The sequence below is a fragment of the Balaenoptera acutorostrata genome, chromosome 2 (assembly GCF_949987535.1).
Source record: "Balaenoptera acutorostrata chromosome 2, mBalAcu1.1, whole genome shotgun sequence".
In the NCBI taxonomy this organism is placed as follows: domain Eukaryota; kingdom Metazoa; phylum Chordata; class Mammalia; order Artiodactyla; family Balaenopteridae; genus Balaenoptera; species Balaenoptera acutorostrata.
Window position 1 is genome coordinate 125,138,484 of NC_080065.1, and position 25,745 is coordinate 125,164,228.

Genomic DNA, 25,745 nt, shown 5'->3' on the forward strand with positions numbered 1-25,745 from the left:
ACATCAAAAGCAAGCGTTCTGGGTTGGAGTCCTCTGCATTTCTCCACACAATAGCTTGTGACCTGGAGCGAGTTATTTACTTCCCTAAACCTCAGTTTCCCCATCAGAAAGTCCCTGTGAGACTTGAGGCGACAGCACTTGTAAAGTGCTCAGCCCAGGGCCGGCTTGTTGCAGTTACTGTGAGCTTCCCCAGGAAGCGGCATCCCCTGCTTTGTTCTTTTCCCCCTCCCTTCCTGCTCTCATTCTTCTGCTCTTTGACAGAGACTGAGTGTCTGGTGGAAGGGTGGGGATCTCAGGAATGTGGGGCCTGCTAGGGCCCCCAGAAATAGCTCTGGTCAGAGCAGGAGGCAGTACAGGGGCTGGCAGACGGAGTAGGTGCACCCTCTTCAGATGGGCACAGCCTGGTGGAGGAATCTGGAGGACTTTCTGTAGGAGGGGCGTTTGGACTCTAGGGGCTGAGCACCTTCTGTGTTCCATAAAAAGAAGGAAAGAGAACCCCTGCCTCAGGGTGCCTACCTTCTAGTTAGAGGAGATAGAAAATAAAGAAGTAAACAAGTGATTAAAGCAGTGATAGGTCTGTGAAGGGAATAAACAGGAGGGTGTGATGGGGCTGGACTGGGGGTCAGGGAAGGTGTCTCAGAGGAGGCACGGTTGGGGCAGAGACCTGGAGGGTCAGCAGGAGCCAGCCATGGAAAGACCAGGGACAAAGCCTTCCAGGCAGAAGGCCCAGTGGGGCTGGTTTCCACCTTTTGGCTATTGTGAACAGTGCTATGAACATACGTGTACAGGTTTTTAAAAATTTAAAAATTTATTTTTATTTTTTAATTGAATGAAAAATTCTTTAAGTTCTATAGTACTTTACAATTTTCAAAAGTTTCACACACATTATTTCATATAATCTCATAATAACCCTTTTTCTTCCTACCCTATATTGCCCCTCGCCCTTCCTGGTAACCACTGGTTTGTTCTCCATATCTGTGAGTCTGCTTCTTTTTTGTTTTATTCACTGATTTGTTGTATTGTTTAGATTCCACATATAAGTGATATTATATAGCATTTGTCTTTCTCTGTCTGACTGATTTTACTTAGCATAAGTTTTTGTTTGAGCACCTGTTTTCAATTCTTTTGAGTGTATACCTAAGTAGTGGATTGCTGGGTCTGATGGTAATTCTATGTTTAACTTTTGGTGGACAGTAAAACTGTCCATAGTGGCTGTTTTTGGAGTCCAGGTGGGAGATGATGGTGGCTGGGGCAGACAGGGCAGTGAACATGGAGAGAAGGGACGGATGAGGGAGGCCAGTTGAGGGTGAGCCTGACAGGACATGCTGATGGGGCTGTTCAGGGAAAGAGAGGAGTAAGGATGGCATCAGCATCTGGCTGGATGGGGGTGCGGTTTCCTGAGATGTCGAAGGAACTTCCGTGGGTGGGTGGAGGGCATGGTGAGTGGGAGAGCTGGGGCTCAAGTCCCATTTGTGACATATTGTGTTTGAGATGCCTACTGGACATGAACATGGGGATGCCAAGGAGCTGGTGGGATAAACAAATCTGGGATGCAAGAGAGAGATGGGGTGAGGAGGTCATTGTCATCCTGGTGGAATGAAAGCCATGGGACTGGCTGAGTGCCTCAGGGAGAGAGGCAGGCTGGTGTCCTCGTCCCAGGGCATGGCATTATTTAAAGGTCAAGCAGAGCAGCAGGAGAGGCTTTGAAGCAGACATGGAGATGGGAGGAAAACCAGGAACGTGCAGTGTCTCAGAGGCCAAGAGAAGAAAGTCTTTCAAGGAGAAAGGAGTGACCAACTGTATAAAAGGCTGCCATGAGGTCAAGAAAGATGTCAACAGAAAAATGACCATTGAGGTTGGAATGCCCATCGGTGGGTCATTATCACTGGATGGTCAAGGTCGTTGGAGACCTTCACAACAGCACTTTGGGTGGAGTGGAGAGGACAAATGCCAGGCTGGAGTGGGTGGAGATGAGGATAGGAGGGGAGGAAGTGGAGGATGTGGAGAATTCTTTTGCGATATTTGGCTTTGAGTGGGCTCCTGAAATGAGCCACTGGCTGGAGAGGTCTAGGAGGGACTCTTTCAAATCTGACTAGGGCATGTGTGTATGTCAGTAGTATCCACTAAGCAGGCAAGGAGAAACTGATGATGCAAGAGAGAGAAGGGAACATCGAAGCTTTCCTTGAGATGAGCAACAGAGCATAGGTGGAGAGTGGCCTTAGCTGGGAGTAGGGAAAGCTCATTCCTCATGACAGAGTGAGCTGGAAGGGGAGGATGTCAGAGGAGGGCGATTTTAACCTCCAGACAAGAGAAGATGGGAGCTTGGGTTAGAATTGGAGATGGAGACAAAGAGAGGTATTAAAAATGTATTTTGGATGTGCAGTCACTAGCACTGGTTAATGGAGTGAACGCTGGGGTGAGGGAGGGAGAAGCGTCTAGGCTGAGGCCAGTAGAGGGGAGAGGAGATGGATGGGAGAAGCTGTGCCATGAGCTTTCAAGCTGAAACAAAGACAAGTTGTTTTTCAAGAAAAGCTTAATTTCTCTCAAACTTGGGTTGTCTGAAGGTTAGCAGTGGGAGTGCTGGGGAGGTGGGTTGGTGCTGGATGGTGGAGGACTGGACAGATGCAGGGGTTGGGATACTATTCTGAAGACTGGGGGCGGGGGGTCCTGCCCATTCTCAGATGGCGTCTGAGAGCCATCTGAGCGTCATACAGGAACTTTAAAGGAGCACTGAGTACAACTCAGGTTTAGTCTAGATTTGCAAATAGTGATGAGGGTTTCCCTGCCCATGGGACTTTCAATTGGCCCCTCTCCTTGCCCTGAAGGATGACATCTACTTTCTTTCTTCTTGGCCTGTCTCATTCTGCTCTTGGGGGGAGACTTAAGGACAGGCTGGGATTGTTCTGACCCCAGGGCTGCGCAGGCAGGTCACGCCAGACCTGTGGAAAAGGCCTTAAAATGGGGCTGTGGCCAGGCCAACCATAACTCTTTTCCGATTGGAGACAGAAGCTGTGGGAACAGTTTTGAGGGTCAAGGCAACAGGGAGGCCCTTTTGATCCAAATGGTGGTGGGAGGAAGGGAGGAACTGCAAACTTGGAGGCCCCAAATCATCCATGTCAGTTCGCCTTTGGAGTTTCTGGACACACGTCTTTTCCTTCTCTCTTTCCCTCTTTCTCTCCCTCCCTCCCTCCCTTCCTTCCTTTTTCTTTCTTTCTTTCTTTCTTTTCTTTCTTTCTTTCTTTCTTTCTTTCTTCCTTTCTTTCTTTCTTCCTTCCTTCCTTTCTTTCTTTCTTTCTTTCTTTCTTTCTTTCTTTCTTTCTTTCTTCCTTTCTTTCTTCCTTTCTTTCTTTCTTTCTTTCTTTCTTTCTTTCTTTCTTTCTTCCTTCCTTCCTTCCTTTCTTTCTTTCTTTCCCTTTCTCTCTCCCTTTCTTCCTTTCCTTTCCTTCCCTTCCTTCCCTTCCCTTCCCTTCCCTTCCCTTCCTTTCCCTTCCCTTCTCTCTTTCTTTTTCTTTTCTGGTACATGTCTTTTTGCCTGGCTGTTGTTGTTATTATATTTTAAATCAGATAATTTACCCAATATGATTTCACTTTTTTGCAGTTGATTATCTTACTTTCCCATCCAGAGAGAGATTGATTTTAGCAGATGAAAGTGTATTCTGCACTTGTTGGTTGTAATGTTCTATGTGTTGATAAGGTCAAGTCTTTTAACTGTGTTGTAAAAATCTTGTATATCCTTAATGATTTTTTTATTATGGTAAAATATACAAGGCATAAATTTACCATTTTAACCAGCTTAAGGTGTACAACTCAGTGGAATTAAGTACATTCACACGGTGTGCAACCATCACCACTCTCTTGTTCCAGAACTTTTTCATCACCCCAAAAGGAAACCCTGTACCCATTCACAGTCTTTCCCCATTCTCTCCTTCCTCCAGCCCCTGGCAACCACTAATTTGTTTTCTGTCTCTATGGATTTGCCTATTCTGGATATTTAATGTGAATGGAATCATATAGTATGTAGCCTTTTGTATCTGGCTTCTTTCACTTAGTGTAATGTTTCCAAGGTTCATCCATGTCATAGCATGTGTCATAATTTCATTTGTTTTTATGGCCGAATAATATTCCATTGAATGGATATGCCACATTTTGTGTATCCATTTGTCTTTTAGTGAACGTTTGGATTGTTTCCACCTTTTCGATAGTGTGAATAGTGTAACTCTGAACATTTGTGTACAAGTTTTTGTTTGAACACCTGTTTTCAGTTCCTAGGAGTAGACCAGCTGCATCTTATGGTAATTCTATGTTTAACTTTTTGAGAAACTGTGAAACTATTTTCCATAGTGGCTGAACCATTTAAAATTCCCACTAGTAATGTGTAAGGGTTTCAATTTCTTTACCTCCTTGCCAACACTTCTTTTCTTTTCTTTCTTTCTTTTCTTTTTTAATGATAGCTGTTCTAGTGGGCATGAAGTGGTATTTCATTTTGGTTTTAATCTGCATCTCCCTAGTGACTAATGATATTGAGCATATTTTCATGTGCTTGTGGCTATTTGTATATCTTTTCTGGTGAAATGTCTATTCAGGTATTGATACTTTGCCCATTTTGGGGGGTTTTATAATTTTTATTTAAAGTTGTAAAAAGAAATAAAAAATTGTGGTAAAATATGCATTACATAAAATTTACCATCCTCACCATTTGTATATGTCTAGGTCAGTAGTATTAAGTCTATTCACATTGTTGTGCAACCAGTCTTCAGAACTTTTTCATCTTCTCAAACTGAAACTCTATCCATTGAACAACTCCCCATTCCCTGCCCCCCAGCCCTTGGCAACCACCATTCTACTTTTTGTCTTTGTGAGTTTTACTACTCTACATACCTCATATAAGTGGAATCACACAGAATTTGTTTCTGTGGCTGGCTTATGTCACTTAGCATAATATCCTCAAGGTTCATCCATGTTGTAGCATGTATCAGAATTTCCTTCCTTTTTAAGGCTGAATACTATTACACTGTATGTATATACCACATGTTGTGTATCCTTTCATCTGCTCATGGACATTTGGGTTGCTTCCATCTTTTAGCTACTGTGAATAGTGCTGCTGTGAACATGGGTGTGCAAATATTTCTTTGACACTCTGCTTTTAATTCTTTTGGGTATATACCCAGAAGTAGTATTGCTGGATCATATGGTGATGTTATTTTTCACTTTTTGAGGAACAACCATGCTGTTTTCCATAATGATTGCACCATTTTACATTCACACCAGCAGTGCACAAAGTTTCCAGTTTCTCTACCTCCTTACCAACATTTGTTATTTTCTGCTTTTTGATAATAGACAAGTTATATCTTATTATAGTTTTAATCTGCATTTACCTAATGATTAGTAATTTTGAGCATCTTTTCATATGCTTATTGATCATTTGTATATCTTCTTTGGAGAAATGTCTATTTAAATCTTTTGCTTTTCTTTAATTGGGTTGCTTGTGTTTTTGTTGTTGAGTTGTAAGAGTTCTTAATTCTAGATACTATACTCTTATCAGACATATGGTTAGAAAAAATTTTCCCTTTTTATAGATTGTCTTTTCATTCTCTCAATAGTGTCTTTTGGGGCACAAAAGTTTTAAATTTTGATGCAATCCAGTTTATCTATTTTTTCTTTGTTGCTTGTGCTTTTGGTGTCATATCTAAGAAACCATCGCTAAATACAAGGTCATGAAGATTTAGTCCTATGTTTTCTTCTAAGAGTTTTATATTGTCGGCTCTTATGTTTAGATCTTTGATCCATTTTGAGTTACTTTTTGTATTGGTGTGAGGTAAGGGTCCAACTTCATTCTTTTGCTGTGGATATTCAAATTTCCCAGCACATTTGTCCCAGCACCATTTGTTGAAGAGACTATTCTTTCCCCATTGGATGGTCTTGGTACACTTGTCAAAAATCAATTGATCATAGCATTACAATGTATAAATGTATCAAAGTAGCACAGTGTAGGGACTTCCCCTGTGGTCCAGTGATTAAGACTCCATGCTCCCAATGCAGGGGGCATGGGTTTGATCCTTGGTCGGGGAACTGAGATCCCATGTGCTGCGTGGTGTGGCTCCCCCGCAAAAAACACCAACAACAGAAAAACAAAGTAACACAGTGTACACCTTAAACTTACACAATGTTACATGTCAAATTTACTCAATTAAAAAAATCAATTGACCATAGATGTATGGGTTTATTTCTGGAGTCTTAATTCTATGCCACTGATGTATATATCTATTCTTATGCCAGTGTCCCACTGTTTTGATTAGTCTAGCTCTGTAGTAAGTTTTGAAATCAGAAAGTGTTCTTTTCCAAGATTGTTCTGGCTATTGGGATCCCTTACAATTCCATATGAATTTGAGGATAAGCTTTTACATTTCTGCAAAAAAGGCCATTGGGATTTTGATAGAAATTGTATTGAATCTGTAGATCAGTTTGCGAAGTATTACCATCTTAACTATATTAAGTCTTCCAGTCCATGAACACAGGATGTCTTTATATTTATTTATGTCATTAATTTCTTTCAGCAACCTTTTTTAGTTCTCAATGTACAAGTCTTTCACCTCCTTGGTTAAATTTGTTTCTAAGTACTTTATTCCTTTTGATGCTATTGTAAATGGAATTGTTTTCTTAATTTCATTATATGATTGTTCATTACTAACATATAGAAATATAATTGATTTTGTGTGTTGATCTTATATCTTGCAACTTTACTGAATTTGTGTATTAGCTCTAATAGTTTTTTGGTGGGTTCTTTAGGATTTTGTGTATATAAGATCATTTCATCTGTGAATAGAGATAATTTCACTTCTTTCTTTCTAATTTGGGGGACTTTTATTTATTTTTCTTGTCTAATTGCTCTGGCTAGAATTTCTAGTACAATGTTGAATAGAAATGGGGGAAATGGGTATTCTTGCCTTTTCCTGACCTTAGGGGAAAGCTTTCAGTCTTTCACCAGAGTGTGTGATGTTAGCTGTGGGCTTTTCATAAATGCCTTTTATCACATTGAGGAAGTTCTCTTCTATTCCTAGTTTGTTGAGTGTTTTTTTTTTTTTCATGAAAGAAGTGTTGAATCTTGCCAAATGCTTTTTCTGCACCAATTGAAATGATCATGTGTTTTCCCTCCCTTCTTTCTATTAATGTGCTGTATTACGTTAATAGATTTTTATATGTTGAACTACCCTTGCATTCCTGGGATGCATTCCACTTGGTCATGATATATAATCCTTTTTAAAAAAATAAATTTATTTATTTATTTTTGGCTTCGTTGGGTCTTCGTTGCTGTGCACGGGCTTTCTCTAGTTGTGGCGAGTGGGGGCTGCTCTTTGTTGCAGTGTGCAGGCTTCTCATTGTTGTGGAGCATGCGCTCTAGGTGCACAGGCTTCAATAGTTGTGGCACGTGGGCTCAGTAGTTGTGCCTTGTGAGCTCTAGAGTGCAGGCTCAGTAGTTGTGGTGCACAGGCTTAGTTGCTCCGCGGTATGTGGGATCTTCCTGGAACAGGGCTTGAACCCGTGTCCCCTGCATTGGCAGGCGGATTCTTAACCACTGGGCCACTAGGGAAGTCCATAATCCTTTTAATATGCTACTGTTTGCTAGTATTTTGTTGAGGGTTTTTACATTTATGTTTATAGGGGATACTGTTCTATAGTTTTATTTTCTTGTGATTTCTTTGTCTGGTTTTGGTATCAAGGTAATGCTGGCCTTATAGAATGAGTTAGGAAGTGTTCCCTCTTTTTCAATTTTTGGGTAGAGCTTAAGAAGTATTGGTGTTAATTTTTCTTTAAATGTTTGGTAAACTTCACCGGTGAAGCCATCTGGTCTTAGACTTCTCTTTTGTACGGTTTTTGATTACTGATTGAATCTCTACTTCTTTTTAGGTCTATTCAGATTTCCTATTTTTGCTTGAGCCAGTTTTGGTAGTTTGTGTGTTTCTAGGAATTTGTTTATCTTATCTAGGTTTTCTAATTTGTTGGCATTAATTAATTGATTGCTATTAACAAATTAATTGCTTAGTATTTTTGTTCTTCTTGTTACTGAGAAAGCAGTGTTAAAATCTCCAACCAAGATTGTGAATGTCCTTCTCTTTTTAGTTCTGTCAATTTTTGTCTTTTATCTTTTGAGACTGTGTTACTAGGTGTATACAAACTTAAGATGCTTATATCTTCTGGTATATTGACCCTTTATCATTATGAGATGTCTCTATTTCTAGTAATGCTTCTTGCCTTAAGTCTATTTTGTCAGTTATTAGTGTAGTTATACTGGAGTTCTTTTGCTAGTGTTTGCAGGTATATCTTTTTCTATCCTTTTCCCAAGATTTCTGTCCCTTTATATTTAAGAGGTGTCTATTAATCTTTGCCTTTTAATTGTACCATTTAATGAATTACTAATATATTTGAGTTCAAACATACCAGGTTACTCTTTGTTTTCTCTTTGACTCATCTGGTCTGTATTGCTTTTTTTTTTTTTTTTTCTCCTTTCTTGCCTACTTTTGGATTATTTAAGTAGTTTTTAGAATTCCATTTTCCCTTGTTAGCTTGTTAGTTGTGAATTCTTTTAGAATTCTTTTTGTGGTTTGCAATATGCATCCCTGACTTATTAAAGTACTTTTTACCACATCCTGGGAAATGAAATAACCTTAAAATGCCTCAACTTCATTTATTTTCTTCTCAACTTACATACTACTGTTATCATCCTTTTAAATAGTATATCTCTTTCTATATTTTATTTCCCAGAAAACTTTATTATTGTTATTTTGCACAGTCAATATTCATTTAGACTTAGCCACCCTTTTTTTTTTTTAAACATCTTTATTGAAGTATAATTGCCTTACAATGGTGTGTTAGCTTCTGCTTTATAACAAAGTGAATCAGTTATACATATACAATATGTTCCCATTTCTCTTCCCTCTTGCATCTCCCTCCCTCCCACCCTCCCCATCCTACCCCTCTAGGTGGTCACAAAGCACGGAGCTGATCTCCCTGTAGCCACCCTTTTTGTTGCTCTTCATTCCTTTCTGCTTCTCCATGCTTCCATCTGAGATAACTTTTCTTCTGTCTGAAGAATTTCCTTCCTTTCTTAATTTCAGGTGTTTTGCTGAAGTATGCCCAGAGTGTTTCCCAGGGCCCCTTGTCCTTGGTGGGCCCTGAATTGCAATTTTTGTTCTCTAATCCTATTGACCACTCAGTTGCTCACCCTTTTGGCCACTGCTTGAGAATTGACAAATGCTTCAAAGAGGAAAACTGCTCCTAGTCAGCCTCACCACCTCATGTTTCCCTTCTTTGCCCAGCAATTGTTTCTGATGGGAAGGTTCATCTGCAATAAGATAGTCTGTCATTACTAGGATTGGAAATCTTGCCTGGTTATTTTTTGATTTTGCACCCCTGACTGATGGCTGGGGAATGTTCAGTGTGTGTGGAACTCAGGCAATATTATCAACATTACCCTCATACTCCTCAATTGCGAATGTACACATAAATGACTATATACATGTATACATAATACATATATGTACATGTAAAATATACACATAGACTTATGAAACATACTATATTAAGGCACACATAGGTCATTTCTCCTTAACCCTTTGGGAAAGGTATAGAAAATTCTTGCTTGTCAGCTACTTATAAAGCTTTCTATTATTGTTTTCTGAATTATTTTCTGTGGTGTGTGAATGTCCCACATGATGTTAATAGAATCTTTCCTAAAATGGTGCCAAGGTCAATAAATTTGAGACACTGTACATGGAATCCTCTCCCTGGAGACTCTTAACACACAGAAGCACCTTAAAAACTCTGAAACATACAAACTTATTTGATTATGAAATCCTTTTCTGAGGGGAATTCCTATTCCCATCTGTAGGTGAATCTTGGGAAACACTGCCTTATAGCAAACCTAAATCCACAAAATCCTACACCAGTAAATATCTAGTGTTCAAGGGTCTTCGTCTTCTCAAAGGTGAAGTGCCACCAGTGTTTCCTCAAACGTGGACACTGCAATTCTGAAAGTATGCACATCAGATGTTGGGTTTGGAGGGCTGGAGCCCCTCTTCTAATCACTGGTTAAAAAACGAAGGCAGAACTTTGGGGTACAGTCATTACCAGCTCTTTGTCTGTTTGTGCCTCCTGGAGTGAAACCATCTGCTTGGGCTCCCTTGGTCCCAGTGCAGCTCAGCATGGGGTACCCATGTGTGTTGGTGGAAATTGATTTTTGATTCTCTTAAGACCAAACTCTCCCTCACTTCACCTACCTCTTGGAGGTCTTGCCGCCCCTCTGTACAGGTGAGAGGGTGAGACAGTTGTGACGGAATACACAGAGCTTCTGCTCAGGAGCCAAGAGGCCTGGGTTCAAGTCCTGGTGCTGTGTGACCTTGGGAGAGTTAACCATGGAGTAGCGGGTGAGAGCACGGGCTTTGGTGTCAGACACACTCAGCCCTTCTACTTCCTTGCTGTGTGATCATGGGCACGTCACTTCACCTTCCTGCACCTCAGTTTCCTTACCTGTCAAGTGGGGATAATAATAACACCCACCTCACCTTCTCTTTGTTGTGAGAAGGAAATAAGATAATGCATGTTGAGTACAATACCTGGAACATGCTAGGCACCTGACAAATGTCAGCTATTACAATACATCATCTAACCTGACTCCTTCATCTGGGTTTGAGGAGAACCCCAACCTCTCATGATGCTTGAGGATCAAATAGAATCTTGAATGTGAAAAAGAGTTTTGTAAACTCTTGGGAGACAAAGGGAAATCCAGGCAGTCTTTTTTCATTACTGCCCTTGATGCTGCCTCATCCCTTCTGGCCGGGCAGGGCAGGGCAGGGTGTGGGGACCACACCAACCTCCATCCCTACTCTCAGGCAGAACCATTTCTCCATTACAGAACATTGGCAAGAAGATGTCCTGCCAGCAATTCATTGCCAACTTGGACCAGCTGAATGACGGACAAGACTTTGCCAAAGACCTGCTGAAGGTATAAATTGCTAAGGGTCCCCATGGCCCCAGCTGTGTCCAGGGTGGGTGGAGAGGAGAGAGGTTTCTGCCCACTAAATCCTGATGGTCCAGGTTCCTAATTCTGGGGTCAAGGTCGTGATGACTTTGGGACAGAGGTAGAGACCATCCAGCTCAACATGTGACTGTTATGTGTTCCCTGAGTTAGGCAGAGGGGTAGGCTCTGTGAGATTTGTTTTTAGTGCTCCACTATCATTATTGCTGTCATGGTAATCCTCAGACTTGCCACCCATTGTCACAGCTGCTGCCACCATCACCACCACCTTTATCACCACTACCACCTTCACCACCACCATCATTATCATTACCACAGGGAAAAGCCCACTGATTCTTTCAACATCACCAGGAATCTAATTTTCTTTTGAGGCTGAAGCCCAAGGTGGAACTCTGGCCTTTCAAGCCTGGTCAGTTCTCCACCTTAGAGGAAGAGGAGCAGGTTTCTGGGGGGTAGATGATGAGTTCAGTTTTAGATAGTGAGTTAGAGGGACCTGATGATATCAGGTGGGCAGTTGAATAGTGAGTCCGGAGGTCAAAAAATAAACATTGCCTCCATCGCTGTTCTTACCATAATTATGTTCTTCACTGTCAGGAAGCACTTAAGAGTGTTTTTGTAAGTAAGATCAAATAATCCCAGTCCCTTCACCCACCTACTCCCTGTCTACTCATCCACCCATCTACCCATCCTCCCATCTACCCATGCTTCCATCCACCCACCCACCCTGCAACTCAATCATTCACCTGCCCATACACCCACCCATTCACCCATCACCCACACATACACTCCTACACAGTCCCCTATATACACTCCACATCCACTCACCCACCCATCCACTCACCCATTTCCTTGCCCATTCACCTACCTACCAACCCATCCACCCACTCATCCTCAAGTCTATCCAATCATCTAAAAACGAATCCACCCACCCATCCCCCATTTATTCACCCATCCAATAAATAAGTGTGAATCAAACACCTACTTTGCCCCACTGGCTGAAAAGATGCTCCCTCACTGCATCCACATTGCTAGATGGAGATTTCTTTGACTGTTCATTGAACTCCTCTCTCTCTTTTTCCCCCTCTCTCAGACCCTTTACAACTCCATCAAGAATGAAAAGCTGGAATGGGCCATGTGAGTAGTGCCCATGGGCACAGGTATGGGGAGACTGAATTACGGGGAGGGGGGAGGGGGAGTGGATGGGGGTACTGGGAAGTCATGCCGGTTACTCTCCATGGTGCTGATTTCTCCCACCCAGGGCCCTGGTGACCCCTGGCCAGCTGGCCAGCTCCTGGTGTTGAGTTTCCCTTTGGGTTTGTTTTCTGTCTTGATAAAAAGTGTGCAATGTTTACAGCTATGGGATAGATTGAACTGTGAGTTTAGTTTCATGATGTTCACAACAGGCTTTCTGTTCAGGGGATGTTGCCACTATTCCCAATGATGATAGCTCTTTCCCCTCGGGGAGGTAGGCAGGCATGAGCTATGAGTCCCTTTACAACTCCAGTAATCTGACCATGTTGAGGTGGTGATGCTGTTGGCAATGGAGAGAGGTGACTGCCCTCTAACTTCTTCCCCTGTGAGGGCAGTGAGACCTGGAGGTGCCCAGCCATCTGGAAAGAGGTGTGGTGACCTTGCTGATTGGGGAGACTAACAGCCTCCTGAGGAAAGTTGCCACTCCACTGGGGAGTTGCTGTACTCCCCAGGGCAGCCTGGGTCTTTGGGTCCATGAAGAGGTCCCAGGCAGGGATTGTTAGGAACCCCAACCCAACTGGGGAGAGCTGGCATTCTTATACCAGGGCTCCTAGGCTGGGGAACCTAGACTTTAGGGACCTCATCTACTGACCTTCCCTCCCTCACCATGTCCCTGGGGCTTGGGCAGTCTGGCCATGGGTTACAGCTCCCTGGGGCTGCGTTTTCAGAGAGGAGAAGGAAGACAAGGAAGGAAGCCTGAAGGTAGTAAGGTCTCCACCTTTGTGATCAAGGGTGAAGATTGGAGCTTGGAGGCCAAAAATCAAAGCTCAGAGGAGAGATGTCAGAATTGAAGACTCAGGGGAGGGGACAAAAGTCTGGACCTGTGGTCTGGAACTGGAACCTCCTTATCTCTGCTCTTTACCTCTAACTGGCTTCCAAAGGAGTGTTCTTTGGGGAGAGAGCATGTTGACGTGGGGATGAGGCCTCCGTGGAGGTGGTACTCAGGTCTAGTACTTTCCTAGTGATGAAGATGAGCTGAGGAAATCACTGTCTGAGCTGGTGGATGACAAGTTTGGGACAGGCACAAAGAAGGTGACACGGATCCTGGATGGTAGCAACCCCTTCCTGGATGTCCCACAGGCTCTCAGCGCCACCACCTACAAGCATGGTGTGCTGACCCGGAAGACTCACGCCGACATGGATGGCAAGAGGAGTGGGTGTCAGGCGGGGAAGGGGCATGGGGAGGGATGCTAGTCCAGAGGGGTCCGCACCCCCTTGGCTACTCCTCTGGTAATGCCCATGCAGGCAGATATGTAGGGGACACAAGGGAAGAGATATCGGGGTGGGTGGTTGTGGCCACACTACCCGTGCCCCCCTCCCCAGCGCCCCGTGGGAGGCGTGGCTGGAAGAAATTCTACGCGGTGCTCAAAGGGACCATTCTGTACCTGCAGAAGGTGAGAGATTACCCCAGAGTCCTTACCCAGAAAGGGCCAGCCCAGCCCCTGCCTTATGGTGTCCAGAGGGTCCCGGGCAGGACCTAGGGCTTAGGCAGATTCTGGGTCCTCCCCCATCAAAGCCCTTACTTGGGCTCACGAAGGGCTTTGGTGGTTTCAGGGAGGGGTCTTTTGAATGTTCAGGGGTTCAGAGGATACCCAGTGTAAGCCCTGTTCAGGCTTCTGAGACCAACTGGGGAGGAGTGCCTGGTGAGTCTTGTTGGGGTGAGCATGGCATCAGAGTGGCAGCAGCTGAATAATGGTGGGATGTATAGGGACAGAGAGGAGAGCAAACGGGAGGGACAGTGAGGGTGGAGGAAGTACGGGTCAGTAAGCCAGAGCCTGGTGATGACAGAGGCTTGCCCACCCCCTACCTGGCCTGTCCAGGATGAGTACAGGCCTGACAAAGCCCTGTCTGAGGGCGACTTGAAGAACGCCATTCGTGTGCACCATGCTCTGGCCACCAGGGCCTCCGACTACAGCAAGAAGTCCAATGTGCTGAAGCTGAAGACAGCCGACTGGAGGGTCTTCCTCTTCCAGGCACCGTAAGTAGGAGTGGGAGCACCCTCGCTCCCACCCTGGGCTCAGGACCTGCCCCATCCCCTCGCCTCGTCCACCTTAGGGGAGGCGCCCTTAGCTTCCCCTGCACAGCAGCCATGAGAGTGAGTGTATCCGTAAACAGCTTGGGTCCCTCCCCAGCAGCAGTGGTTCTCAATGTGGTGCCCTCAGCATCTTCTGAAAAACCTGTTAGAAATGCAGTTTCTCTGGTCCCACCTTAGACCTCCTGAATCAAAAACGCTGGGGATGGGCCAGCAGTTGTGTTTTAACAAGCCCTCTAGGTGATTCTGATGTGCACTGAAGTCCCTAAATACAGGGCAGATGGGATCTTTATCATCCTCCACTTAAAGTCAGGGGGATGGGTGCAAAAGACTCACCCTACAGTTTCTCCGTAAGACCTTCTTTCCACTCCCCTGCACTCCATCCTCCTGTGACTTGAGATTGGGGTTTCATGTGTCAGATGAGCTTAAAAGGGGGGAGGCTGGTAAGTGAGCTCTCAGGACAGGAGTGGACATGCCGGGCCAGGTAGTGGGGCAGGGACGAGATGGCCGAGTGGGGGTGACCAGTTGCCCAGCTGCCTCTAACCATCCCCTGCTGGTCTCACACTCATTAGCTCCAGGCCGTTAGCTCTGAACCTGGCTGGGCAGCTTTATTTTCACATGAAAATCCAGGTCTTGCCTGGGAGCTGGGACAGAAGAGGAGCTCCCTACACAGATGTGGCCAGGCCCATCCAGCCCCCATCCTGCCATCCTCCCTCACTCCTTTGCCCACTTACACGGAGGTCTTCATGCCCTCTCTGTGCCAGGCTGGTGCTGGGTACTGGGTGCTGGGTGTGGGATAGGGAGTCCTATTGTGAGAAGCCAGTGCGCTCTCCCCTCACCTCCTGTCCCCAGGAGCAAGGAAGAAATGCTGTCCTGGATCCTTAGGATCAACCTGGTGGCTGCCATCTTCTCGGCGCCCGCCTTCCCAGCTGCTGTCAGCTCCATGAAGAAGTTCTGTCGGCCCCTGCTGCCCTCCTGCACCACTCGCCTCTGCCAGGTACGAGCTCCTGGGATCACAGCACCACGTCCCCAGGCTGCCTCTGCCGTGCCAGGCCCCCCATTCAACAGCCCTCACCTCAGCGCCTATCCGGCGCCTGGTCCTGGGCTAAGAGACAAGCCGAAGGGGCAGATATTCTCCTCCATCTCCACCGCACCCCACCCCCGTTTACAGATGGGGAGACCGAGGCCACACACCGCACAGTGGCCTGGGTGTGCCAGTGGCAGTGTGTCCTGCGGATGTGGTTGTGGTCTGTGGGCATAATGTGTGTCTGGGACGAATGGGACGGAATGTGTGTGTCACAGGGAGCGAGCGACAGGTGAGACTTGGCTGTCCCTTCATCCAGGGCTCTTTTGCTGCCCTCACCTACCCCTAAATATTTTATTTGTCATCCTTAAAAAACTCCTACTCATTAATACTCCATTTTTCAGAGTTTTTTTTGAGAGGAGAGGATAAATGGTGGGCCACTACTTGTGAGGTGGAGGGCAGGGGCAGCGCCATACTTCCCTTCCTGTCAGGGCCCTTGTCTGGGGTCTTTGCCACAGAGCCCCTGGGGCTGTGCAAGCGGTGTGCACTCCCCCCATGTGCACACATACCATTCAAGCACACGCATGTTTATGTGTATACACACGTGCTGTGCACCCACACCTACACCATACTTGTGTCTGCACACACACCCCCCCCACACAAATGCATGCAGCCCAGTGCCTGCATGGCACAGAGGGGTCTGGCTGTGCTGTGCTGGCTGGGGTGTACTGTGCACTTGTCTGTGAGTGACTGTGTCTTTGGGTGTGATCCTGGGTCTGTGGCCATCGGACGTGTCCAGGCATGAACGTGAGAGACTGTGTGCATCGTATGAAGCCAGGGGGTGCCGAGGCCGGGCTGCCCCTTGGTCCAGTGGGTTTGTGTGCATCTGAGGGTTCATAGGAGCCAGGGGCTGTGTCTGGGTGACTATGTGTTTGTGTAAGGGAGTGTCTGCGTCCATACACAGTGTGAGGGTCTCTCACCTCCTGAGCCTGCGGGGGAGGCTCTAGGAGAGCTGATGCCAATGGTAGGAGGGGAGGAAGGAAGGCAGTGACGGAACGCTCCCTTGGGCCTAGACCCGGCTCTGCCCCTGTGTATTTGACGACCCTGGCCAGGCCTCAGTTTCCCTTTGGTGAAGCAGCTCCTGGTGGGACAGCCCTATGACCTCCTGAGAGTGGGACCTCACAGTCCATGACTTGTCTTTGCAGGAGGAGCAGCTGCGTTCTCATGAGAATAAGTTGAGGCAGGTGACTGCAGAGCTGGCTGAGCACAGGTGTCACCCGGTCGAGCGAGGCATCAAGTCCAAGGAGGCTGAGGAGAACCGGCTGAAGGAGCATTATCTCACGTTTGAGGTGGGCCCTTCAAAGGAGGGGTTTTGAAGGACGGGGCTGGAGCAGGAGGAAGAGGCCAGCTCCTGCCTTCCACATCATTCCCGACCAGGGGCTCCTGCTGTGGGGGGCTCCCCTGAGGTAGTCGTGGACGGTGGTCTCCTGTGGGCCAATCTCTGCACAGTCCAGCTGTACAAACAATTGTGCCCTCACTTATGTCTCTCAAAGAGCACCAGACAGGCTCTACCAGAGACCCCTGTCCCCCTCTACATCTTTCTCCAAGTCCCATCCTCACCTCCCCTTTCCCCATAGGCCCAGCTTCTCGGGAGGTTTTTATGACCAAACCACAGAACTCATAAGCCCTCTCCACGTGACTTCCCCCCCTTGTGTCTCATGTGCCTCTTTCACATAGGTTTATCAAGCAGAGTACCTTGGTCTGTCCTTCTGAGCTCTCCCTCCTTTCCATCTTGTCTCTGCCCCCTCCCCTGGTTCTGCCCCACAGTTGGGTGAAGGATGGCGGGGTGGACTTGGGGGAGGAAGGCAGGAACCACTTGTCCATTTTGGACCGACCTGCATCAGGGGGGTGGACAGACACAAGAGAGGCTGAGACCAAGTCTGGAAGCCCTTGGAGCAGGAAGAGTGGGAAGTCGCCCCTCTCAGTCTCTAGATTTCCACTCTGATTTTCTACTGCAGCATAGAGGAGAGAGGAGAGCTCCCAGGATAGATCCTGACCTTTTGAAAAACATAACACTTTATAGCTTTCGGAAGTCTTCTCAATTTTACTCTCTCTGTGATGTAAAAAAAGCCACACTGATTGGCAGGTGTGATTCTCTTCACTTCCCTTGTATTGATTGATTTAATCCTCATATGAACTCTGTGACGTGGGTTTTGTTATTGTCCCCATTTTACAGATGTTACTTTCTGTTTTTTTTTTGTTTTGATAGTAGTTATCTTAATGTGTTTGAGGTGATATCTCATTGTGGTTTTGATCTGCATTTTCCTGATGAATGGTGATGTTGAGCATCCTTTTGTGTGCTTATTGGTCATTAGTATATCTTCTGTGGAGAAATGTCTATTGGAGTCCTTTGCCCATCCTGAAATTGGGCTGTGTTTTTGTTGTTGAGTTGTAGGAGGTTTTTTATCCCTTTAATATTCTGGATACTAGACCCTTACCAGATTTATGATTTGCAAATATTTTTTTCCCATTCTGTAGATTGCCTTCTCACTCTATTGACTGTGTCCTTTGATACAGAGAAGTTTCAAATTTTGATAAAATCCCATTTGTCTATTTTCACTCTTGTCTGTGCTTTTGGTATCATATCCAATAAGTCATTGCCAATTAATTTGGATTTTTTAAAATTATGAGTGAAATTTCTGTGCATGTCCCTTGCCTAATTTTTTTTTATTGGGTTGTTTATCTCCTTTTTATTGATTTGTGAGAGCTCTCTAAATATTAAGGAAATTAGTCTTTTGTCATATAAGATACATTTTTTCTCATTTTGTTGTTTGTCTTTTGACTTTGTTTTTGGCCTTTCTCTGCCCTTTCCCCAGAAAAGCCGTTATGAGACCTACATCCACCTCCTGGCTGTGAAAATCAAAGTGGGCTCAGATGACCTGGAGTGGATTGAGGCCCGGCTGGCCACCCTGGAGGGGGATGACCCTTCTCTCCGCAAGACACACTCGAGCCCTGCCCTCAGCCAGGGCCATGGAACTGTGACCGGCAGCAAAGCCACGAGGGATAACACTGGGCCTGATACTTAGCTGGCATGGATGGGCAGGTCCCAGAGGCAGGCAATGCCCCCAGAGGGCTCAGTGAGCACAATTCCAGCCAGGGGCCACTCGAATCAGCTCCAGGCAGTTGTTGGGCAGCCAGGGGGGTGTGGAGAGCCCTGTGGGCCAAGGAGATGGAGATGCAATTCATGGTGTCGATCTTGCATCCTGGGGCTGCTCTGGGCCTCCGACCCTCTCCCCAGCTCTCACATCCCTCTTCACCCCAGAGCCTCATTTTCTAGGCCAGTTGTGTGCATGCTCTAGACGCCATCTCACTGGAGAAATGGGAAGGGTGGTTGACTTCCCAGGCTCTCCTCTTCTCACAAGTTCCTCCCCTCATCTCCCTTGTTTCCGAGGGCAGGTCTTGACCCCAGGTCTCAGCTTGGACTCCCACCCTTTCTCCTCCTCCTTCCTCTGAGTTGACCAGCAGCAGGTCTGCAGACCACCAGCACTATCCTCTCCTCCTCCACTCAGCAGCCTTGGGAACCACACCCCATTCTCCTGCCTCACCCGACAATAACCCAGGACCCAGGCCTGTCCCTCAGTGCCAAGCTCTCTCCACTCAAGTGTGTGTCCACCTCATCTTCCATCCATCGAGGCCACTACTGCTTTCTTTTATATGGACATAAATGTATATATATAAGAATTATATATATATATAAGGAACCCCTTTAGAGATGGTTTTGGAACTGATTATCAGTTAGAGGATGAAATAATAGGTAGGAAAAGCCTATTTCAGAATGCACTTGTTAGCAAGGAGTGCTGCTCTCTGGCCCCTGGAGGCCCTGACACTCTGGGAGGGAAGGTAGAGATAGTATGACCTCCTCTCACCCTATTTCCCCCTCTTCCGGCTGACCTGTGACTTAAACTGCTCTTACAGTTAATGCTTTGGAATAAATAGTGTGTGTGTGTGTGTGTGTGTGTGTGTGTGCTGCCCCGTCTGTCCCACAGGCATCCTGGGGTGTGAGTGGGATGGGACCATGGCCCTGTTTATATTTTGGTCTTTATGTTGGTGCTGCCGGGTCTCTGAGCTCCAGAGGTGGCCTCTTGTACAGATCTACTGCTACAGGAATAAAAGACACTCTGCCTTGCAAATAGCCATTTGTCAACAAGCCCAAAGATGTTTGGTGGGGGAAGGTTATGGAAGCCATTAATTCTTGGTCTTGGGAAAAGGTGGAATGACAAGTTGTTGATTGTTTTTTAGGTTGCTATTTCTTGTACTCTTCTAGTGACTCAGAAACGCTAGTTAAGGACATGTCTGGGAAGAATAATTTTCCACGTGATGATCACAGACAAGCATCCTTTAAACCCTGCAATCCTCAGACTGACAGTGGTGGGGGTGATAGCACCCTCAATACAGCTGTGATGAGCAAATCCTTTCTATTTTTAAAATAGATTACTGTAGTTTGGCCAGCAATTTGACCTCAGTGGTAACATATTTAGTTAATAAGCCAACCTTGCAACTAAGCAGCCAACATTTACAAGCCCACTCACATTTGATACAAGGGACCTGTGAGTCTGCGGAGGGATGTAGTGATTTAAATCCAGGTTATTTAATTTGGATCAGCTGAGTGTATTTTATAACCAAACCATCTGGCACCTTCATTTTGCTGAGTGGAAGTAAATGTTCATTTAAGTGAAATTGAAAGAGCAATGTGGCAACATAAAAAAGCTCTCTGTACTTTTTTCTCCACGCTGTCTCAAAGGTCCTTTGAGTTTGGGGTCAGCTTCCCACCCTCTACCTCATGAGGGTGGGTGAGTGAAAGCAGAGGAGCAGGCTCTATCCACTGCAGACACCTGTGCTTCCCTGAGCACTAGCTGTGCCTCCCATCAGTAAAAAAACTTTTAGTTCACTTTCTTAATTGTATAATTATTTATTGTAAATTATATACATGTACTACTGTACTAAAATATGTACATTATAAAACATACACAAAAATAGAAATTTTAAAAAGATGAGATGAAAATAAATCTAAAGCAAAGTTCTAATATTTTTTTTCTGCATTCTAATGGACCATCATATTCCCTCCACAACCTCTACCCCTAATATGTCCATTTTCCAGGACTGTCCAAATCCAGAGACTTGGAGGACTGCAGGTGAGATGCGATAAGTGGTTTGCGCCACCTGGTGGTCCTGGGAAGTGTCCGTGGGCTCAGGGACTCCTGGGTGCTGACCGTTGAGGACGGCGTCTCTTGAGCCTCCATCCTCTCATTCAGTGAAGGTGAACAGTGCTGCACGCTGTGCTGGGTGCTGGGGATACTGTGGTGAGAAAAGGATTGACCAGATCCCTGTCCACACGGGGCTCACAGTCTAGTGGGGAGGGGGACAGACAGTCACCATTTCCATTTGGGACTCTGGAAGGGCTGGGGAGACAAGCCAAAAATGACCTGGCAGGGAGAAGAAAAAAGAATTGGAGAAGTGGGGAAACTGACTCAGGAAGCCACCCGAATGTCCTAAGTGCTCCTGGGGGACAGGGTAGTAGTAGGAAAGTCACTTAACAGGGCTATACCTCTTCCGGACAGGCCATACTAAAGATGCCCCAAGGCAGAATTTGAGAGGTGAGTAGAAAAGGGGCCTCTCTGGCCACACCTGCTCCTAGGTTCTGTTCACACCTGCGAATGAATAGGTGGCTGATATGAGGAGGAGTCAAGGAAACTGATTAGGTTCTGGCCTTAGACTCTCAGCAGGTAACTTAGAATCCAGAGCAGATAATGAAGGTACCAAACGGGGTCATGTGAAAGTCAATGAGTTAATCAAGGGGCCATTCAGAATTACTTGGGGTTACATAGAGGTAGATGGGTTCACTGGGGTCATGGAGGTGGTTTCTGACTAAAAATTTAGAAGGTTAAAAACTTAGGGCCCTCAGAAGGGTCAAATGAGGATACTAAACTGGGTCATGAAGAGGTCAGTGGGTTCACCAAGAGGTCATTCAGAATTACTTGGGGTCACATAGAGGTCAATAGGTTCACCAAGAGGTCATCCAGAATTACTTTGGGTTACATAGAGGTCGGTGTGCTCATTGGAGTCATGGAAGTGGTTTCTGAGTGAAAATTTAGAAGGTAATAGCAACTCAGGCCCTCAGAAGGGTCAAATGAGGACAATAAACTGGGTCATGAAAAGGTCGATGGGTTCACCAAGAGGTCATTCAGAATTACTCAGGGTCATACAGAGATCATAAATCACATAGAGGAATTACTGGCTCTCAGAAAATTTTAGAGCCAATAGCAAACTCAGAGCCGGCACAGGGATCTGGATGAGATCATCAGATAGGGGCTAGAGAAGTCAGTGATTTGCAGGTTTGTGTAGCATTTAGTTCATTAATTCCTTTTTTTCTTTGTAACAGGTGCTTTTTTCCCCAGCATCCCCACATGAATACATGTCTAGTTCTTTACTTTTCTCCATCACTTCCCTTTCATCCAGTTTTTGCCACTCTCTGTGTGACTCAAGAATGCAAGGCACAGGATATGGTCATCATCATCATCAAATTAGCCATTAATAGACATCTATCATGTGCCAGAAGCCATCCTGGGCTCTCTATATAATCTCCACAGCAACCCTTTGAGGTAGGTGTTAGCATCACCATTTCCCAGATGAGGCAAGTGCAGCCTAGAGAAGTCATACAGCTAGTGAGGGGCACAGCTGGAATTTGAACTCAGGCCCTGTTGATACCTAAGCGCTTTCAACCCTAAGCCTCTCTGTCCTTCACATGTGTAGGTCTTTGAGCTGACTACACACATTCCGGGCTCATTTGCGCACACGCCCACACGTCAACCACTGGAGCTCTTTGGATAGCTGACTCCTTTGTGTCTGGTTGGAACCTAATGGTTCCTGGTGCTGGGCATTGGCTTAGTGACATTAATCAATGAGGGGAAAGGCTCACCCTGGACTACCATCTGCCTTCTCCATGCCTGAAATCATGTACGCTTCGTCAGGGACTGCAAGTTTAGACAGGCCCTGGCTTTAAGTGGGTATTAAAAAACCCAACACCCTGTGGGCTTACAAGCTGCAGCAGCTGTGGTCCTCCTGGCAGCTGAGGGTACCCATTATGCCACTTTTCATGTCCACACTTTGCCTGTGACATGCCTGAGGCCCCAAGGGTCATCTTGCCTCAGCTGCTTCAGTGCCAACCTCACAACCCTTCCCTCCTCACCCACCTAGGCCTGGAAACTCTTGCCTTATTCTGGCCCCTGTAGCTCCAGGGCAGGAACTGGGCCAGGGCTCTGAGGCTGAGCTCGAAGCAGAGTAATCTGTGTCAGACCCTTGGCCAGGTTCCCCAGCGGCCGGGGCGGGGTGGGGGTGGGGAGCTGGGGAACACCTTGTGAACGTTCTTAGAACAGGGAGGAGGGCTGGAGCCTGTCCTGGGAGTCGAAGGCAGGGAGACTGAAGGGAGGGTCTCTTCTCCCAGGGACTGCTCTGGCCCTCTCCAACCTCCACACCAACATCCATCCATCTCTATCACAGGTCTTCATCCTCTGTCTTCCCTCCTCACCTGGGGGCTAGGCACACACAGTCAAACATGAGTTATTTCTGATTTTATTTATAATATAAAAATGTTCAAGTGTCAACAGTCAGGTGTTTGGACATTTCAAGGGGCAGGTTTCCCATTTGTTTAGGATTATTTTTTTTAAACAATTACTTTTTTGACAAATTAGCAGTGGACCCAGTTTTGGGGGGTGGGGAGGTCAGGGCTGGAGAGGGAGTGGAAGTCATAGGTGGGCTAGGGGCTGGGAGTTGGGCTGTGAGAAGAAAATGGTGTTACTTTATTGCTAAGAGGGGAATCAAATACACTGTCGAGTGGCTCTTCTCGGTCCCAGCGTGACCATGCATCCAATCTAAAGAATCTGAAATGCAAAGGACATGCAGGCATAAAATAGAAAAGACGACCTGTAAACGAAGGTGCTGCAGAGGACGGAGAGGCGTCCTGGAGGCCATAGGGGAGGAGGAGCCACAAACATTGGGGTCCTGGCAGAGCTGCCCCCTCCCCGGGCCGAGGCTGTTGGGAAGACCTCTTTCTCAGTGCCCCCCTCCCTTAGCAGCTGTGAGGAGCGGGGAGGCCCCCTCCCCATTCTGGTTGCTGTCGCTGGGCCTTAGTCTCCCCCTGGACGTTACCTGACCCCAACTCTAGCTCCAAACCTAGGATCCCCGCCCTCTCCTCAGGGGGCCCAGGACTCCAGATCTTGCACTGGGGCAAAGCTACTCCGGACCTCATGTCGTTCCTTGGGGCCCCCAGCCTTGCGCCCACCTGAACCCAATCCGGCAGCCTCTTCTCTCCTGCTTTCTCTCGCCACCACCACCTCCCACGACCCCCGCCAGCTTGGGATCCTACATTCCCCCACCCCGCAACCCAGACTTCTCTCCAGGAGCTCCAGATTAGCGTACAGCAAAAGGCACCACAATATAGGTTTCTATTAAAGAGTCAAAAAATTGGCCCATCTCTCTTTTTTTTGTTGTTTCTTTTTTTTTTTTTCCGAAGCTGTAAATCAGGATGTCACATATAAATAGTTTCCCTATAAAAACGTCTTTGCCGTTAGCTAGTATTATAAGACAATTTTTGCTAAAATGAAAATAAAACATTTTGTTATACCTTTTTCCTTTTATAGAAAATAAAAATATTTTTATTTCTTTTTTTTCCTCCTTTCTCTCTCCAGTCGGCGGTCTCTGTTCTCCTTAAAGACAGTGGGGCGGGCGAGGCGGAGGGGGCGGGAGGGGCCCTAGAGGGGCCCCGAGTCCTGCTTGGCCCGCGGGGGCGGCCCGCGGCTGTGTCTGCTGCTGGCCCGCGTGCTGTGGCTGTCCAGGGAGTAGTAAGTCCTGCTGTCGGCCGCCGGGCAGAGCGGCGGCGAGTCCGAGCGCAGCGCGTCGTGCGCCGCACGCAGGCTGAGGAAAGGCGTGCTCTCGGCCGCTAGCGCCCCGTCCGCGTCGTCCGCTTCGTCGTCCGAGGCGGAAGCCGAGCCGCCTCCCGAGCCGCTGCTCAGCGACAGCGAGTCCCGCGCCGCGCGTGCGCGTTGCGCCGCCAGCCCGTTGAGGCGCGAGCGGCGCCAGCGCCGGGGCCCAGCTGACGTCCTACGGGACGCGCCGCGGGCGCGCGGCCGCGGCGGCGGCGGGGGCGCGCACTCCTGCGTGGTCTCGTACTCGTCGTCCTCGGGGATGCGGAAAGGGCTGGCGGGCAGACTGCCCAGGCTGCCGCCTAGGGCGCAGGCCCCGCGCCGCGGCCCCGGTCCCGCCGCGGGGTAGTAGTAGCTGTCGTAGCTGCGCTGCATGTCCGCATCGGTCCCGGGCCCTGGACCGGGGCCGGGGGGCGCCGGGTGCCGCAGGAGCGGCTGCTGCTCCGCCAGGCGGTAGCTGATGGGCGCGGCGGGCGGCAGCGACACGGCGTGCGCCGAGTTGGGGGACGTGATCTCGAAAGTCGGCACCTGCGTGGCCAGCGAGTAATGGAAGTCCACGGGAGAGAGGCGCGCGGGCGTGGTCAGGGCCGACACATACCTGCGGGGAGAGGCAGAGACGTGGGCCGGTGGCCAGGGGATGGGGCGGACCTGATGCAAAGCAGTGGTCTTGCCCAGGATCCCTCTTGCAAGAACCATGCTGGTATTCCTCAGTGACCGCAATTTCCTTAATTTCTCTGAGCCTCAGTTTGCTTATCTGTGAAACGGGAGTAACCACAGTGCTCATTCCGTAGCATTGTTGGATGATTCCATAAACGTATCAGTGGTCCTTGGCTGTGGGGATGCTCACAGTCACCGGTGTTCCTGAATGGTCACTTTGGGTGAGGCTAACTAAGGCTGGGGCATTTTATATGTGCGATCTCATCTAATACAGTAATTCTATAAGAGGCTTTTGTTAGTCCCCTACTACACGTGAGGAAACTGAGACTCAGAACATTTAATTGACTTACTCAAGGTTCACACAGCCAGGAAGTGGTTGAGCTGTGATTTGAACCCAGGCCAGGCAGGAACCAGAACTCATACTGCCCAATTCCTCATTCTAGTCCCTGCATTCAGCCACCCCTGTGACTTGGACTTACCTCCCCTCCAGGACAGTTCATCCCATGGCTGATGGCTACAGTGGGGAAATATTTTCCTTTTTAAGTTGAAGCTAAAAGCTGCCTCAGGGAAGTGACTGCTCCCACCTCAGGTAGGGTCCTCAGCCCAGAGCTCATAGTTACCAAGACCCCACTGAAGTGTCTCTGCTTGGGGCTAAAGACCACCAGTTCCTTCAAAAGTTTGCCCTTGCTAATATCTCCCACTCTGGGTCCCAGGCACCTGTCCCTTTTCTTTCTCCACATTTCCCTTTCTGAGTCAACCACCCTCTTGCCC

General features: G+C 47.2%; 2 protein-coding genes across 8 annotated transcripts in view; one reads left to right on the plus strand and one right to left on the minus strand.

Annotated features, from left to right (window-relative positions):
• The window catches only part of PSD2 (pleckstrin and Sec7 domain containing 2), a 63,392-nt gene extending 44,043 nt beyond the window's left edge, over window positions 1-19,349 (plus strand). For 2 of the 3 annotated variants that reach the window (XM_057541747.1, XM_057541748.1), the window contains 8 exons: window positions 10,909-10,999; window positions 12,123-12,166; window positions 13,246-13,436; window positions 13,607-13,677; window positions 14,104-14,261; window positions 15,168-15,312; window positions 16,545-16,688; window positions 18,216-19,349. In XM_057541747.1, coding sequence (XP_057397730.1) covers window positions 10,909-10,999; window positions 12,123-12,166; window positions 13,246-13,436; window positions 13,607-13,677; window positions 14,104-14,261; window positions 15,168-15,312; window positions 16,545-16,688; window positions 18,216-18,425 — 1,054 coding nt within the window. In that variant the 3' untranslated portion in view covers window positions 18,426-19,349. The remainder of the gene's footprint in view (window positions 1-10,908; window positions 11,000-12,122; window positions 12,167-13,245; window positions 13,437-13,606; window positions 13,678-14,103; window positions 14,262-15,167; window positions 15,313-16,544; window positions 16,689-18,215) is intronic. The other variant, XM_057541746.1, reaches the window with a different exon arrangement.
• Window positions 19,350-22,952: 3,603 nt separating this feature from the next.
• NRG2 (neuregulin 2) overlaps window positions 22,953-25,745 on the minus strand; it is a 181,203-nt gene continuing 178,410 nt past the window's right edge. For 4 of the 5 annotated variants that reach the window (XM_057541756.1, XM_057541755.1, XM_057541753.1 and 1 more), the window contains one exon: window positions 22,953-24,915. In XM_057541756.1, coding sequence (XP_057397739.1) covers window positions 24,147-24,915 — 769 coding nt within the window. In that variant the 3' untranslated portion in view covers window positions 22,953-24,146. The remainder of the gene's footprint in view (window positions 24,916-25,745) is intronic. The other variant, XR_009007302.1, reaches the window with a different exon arrangement.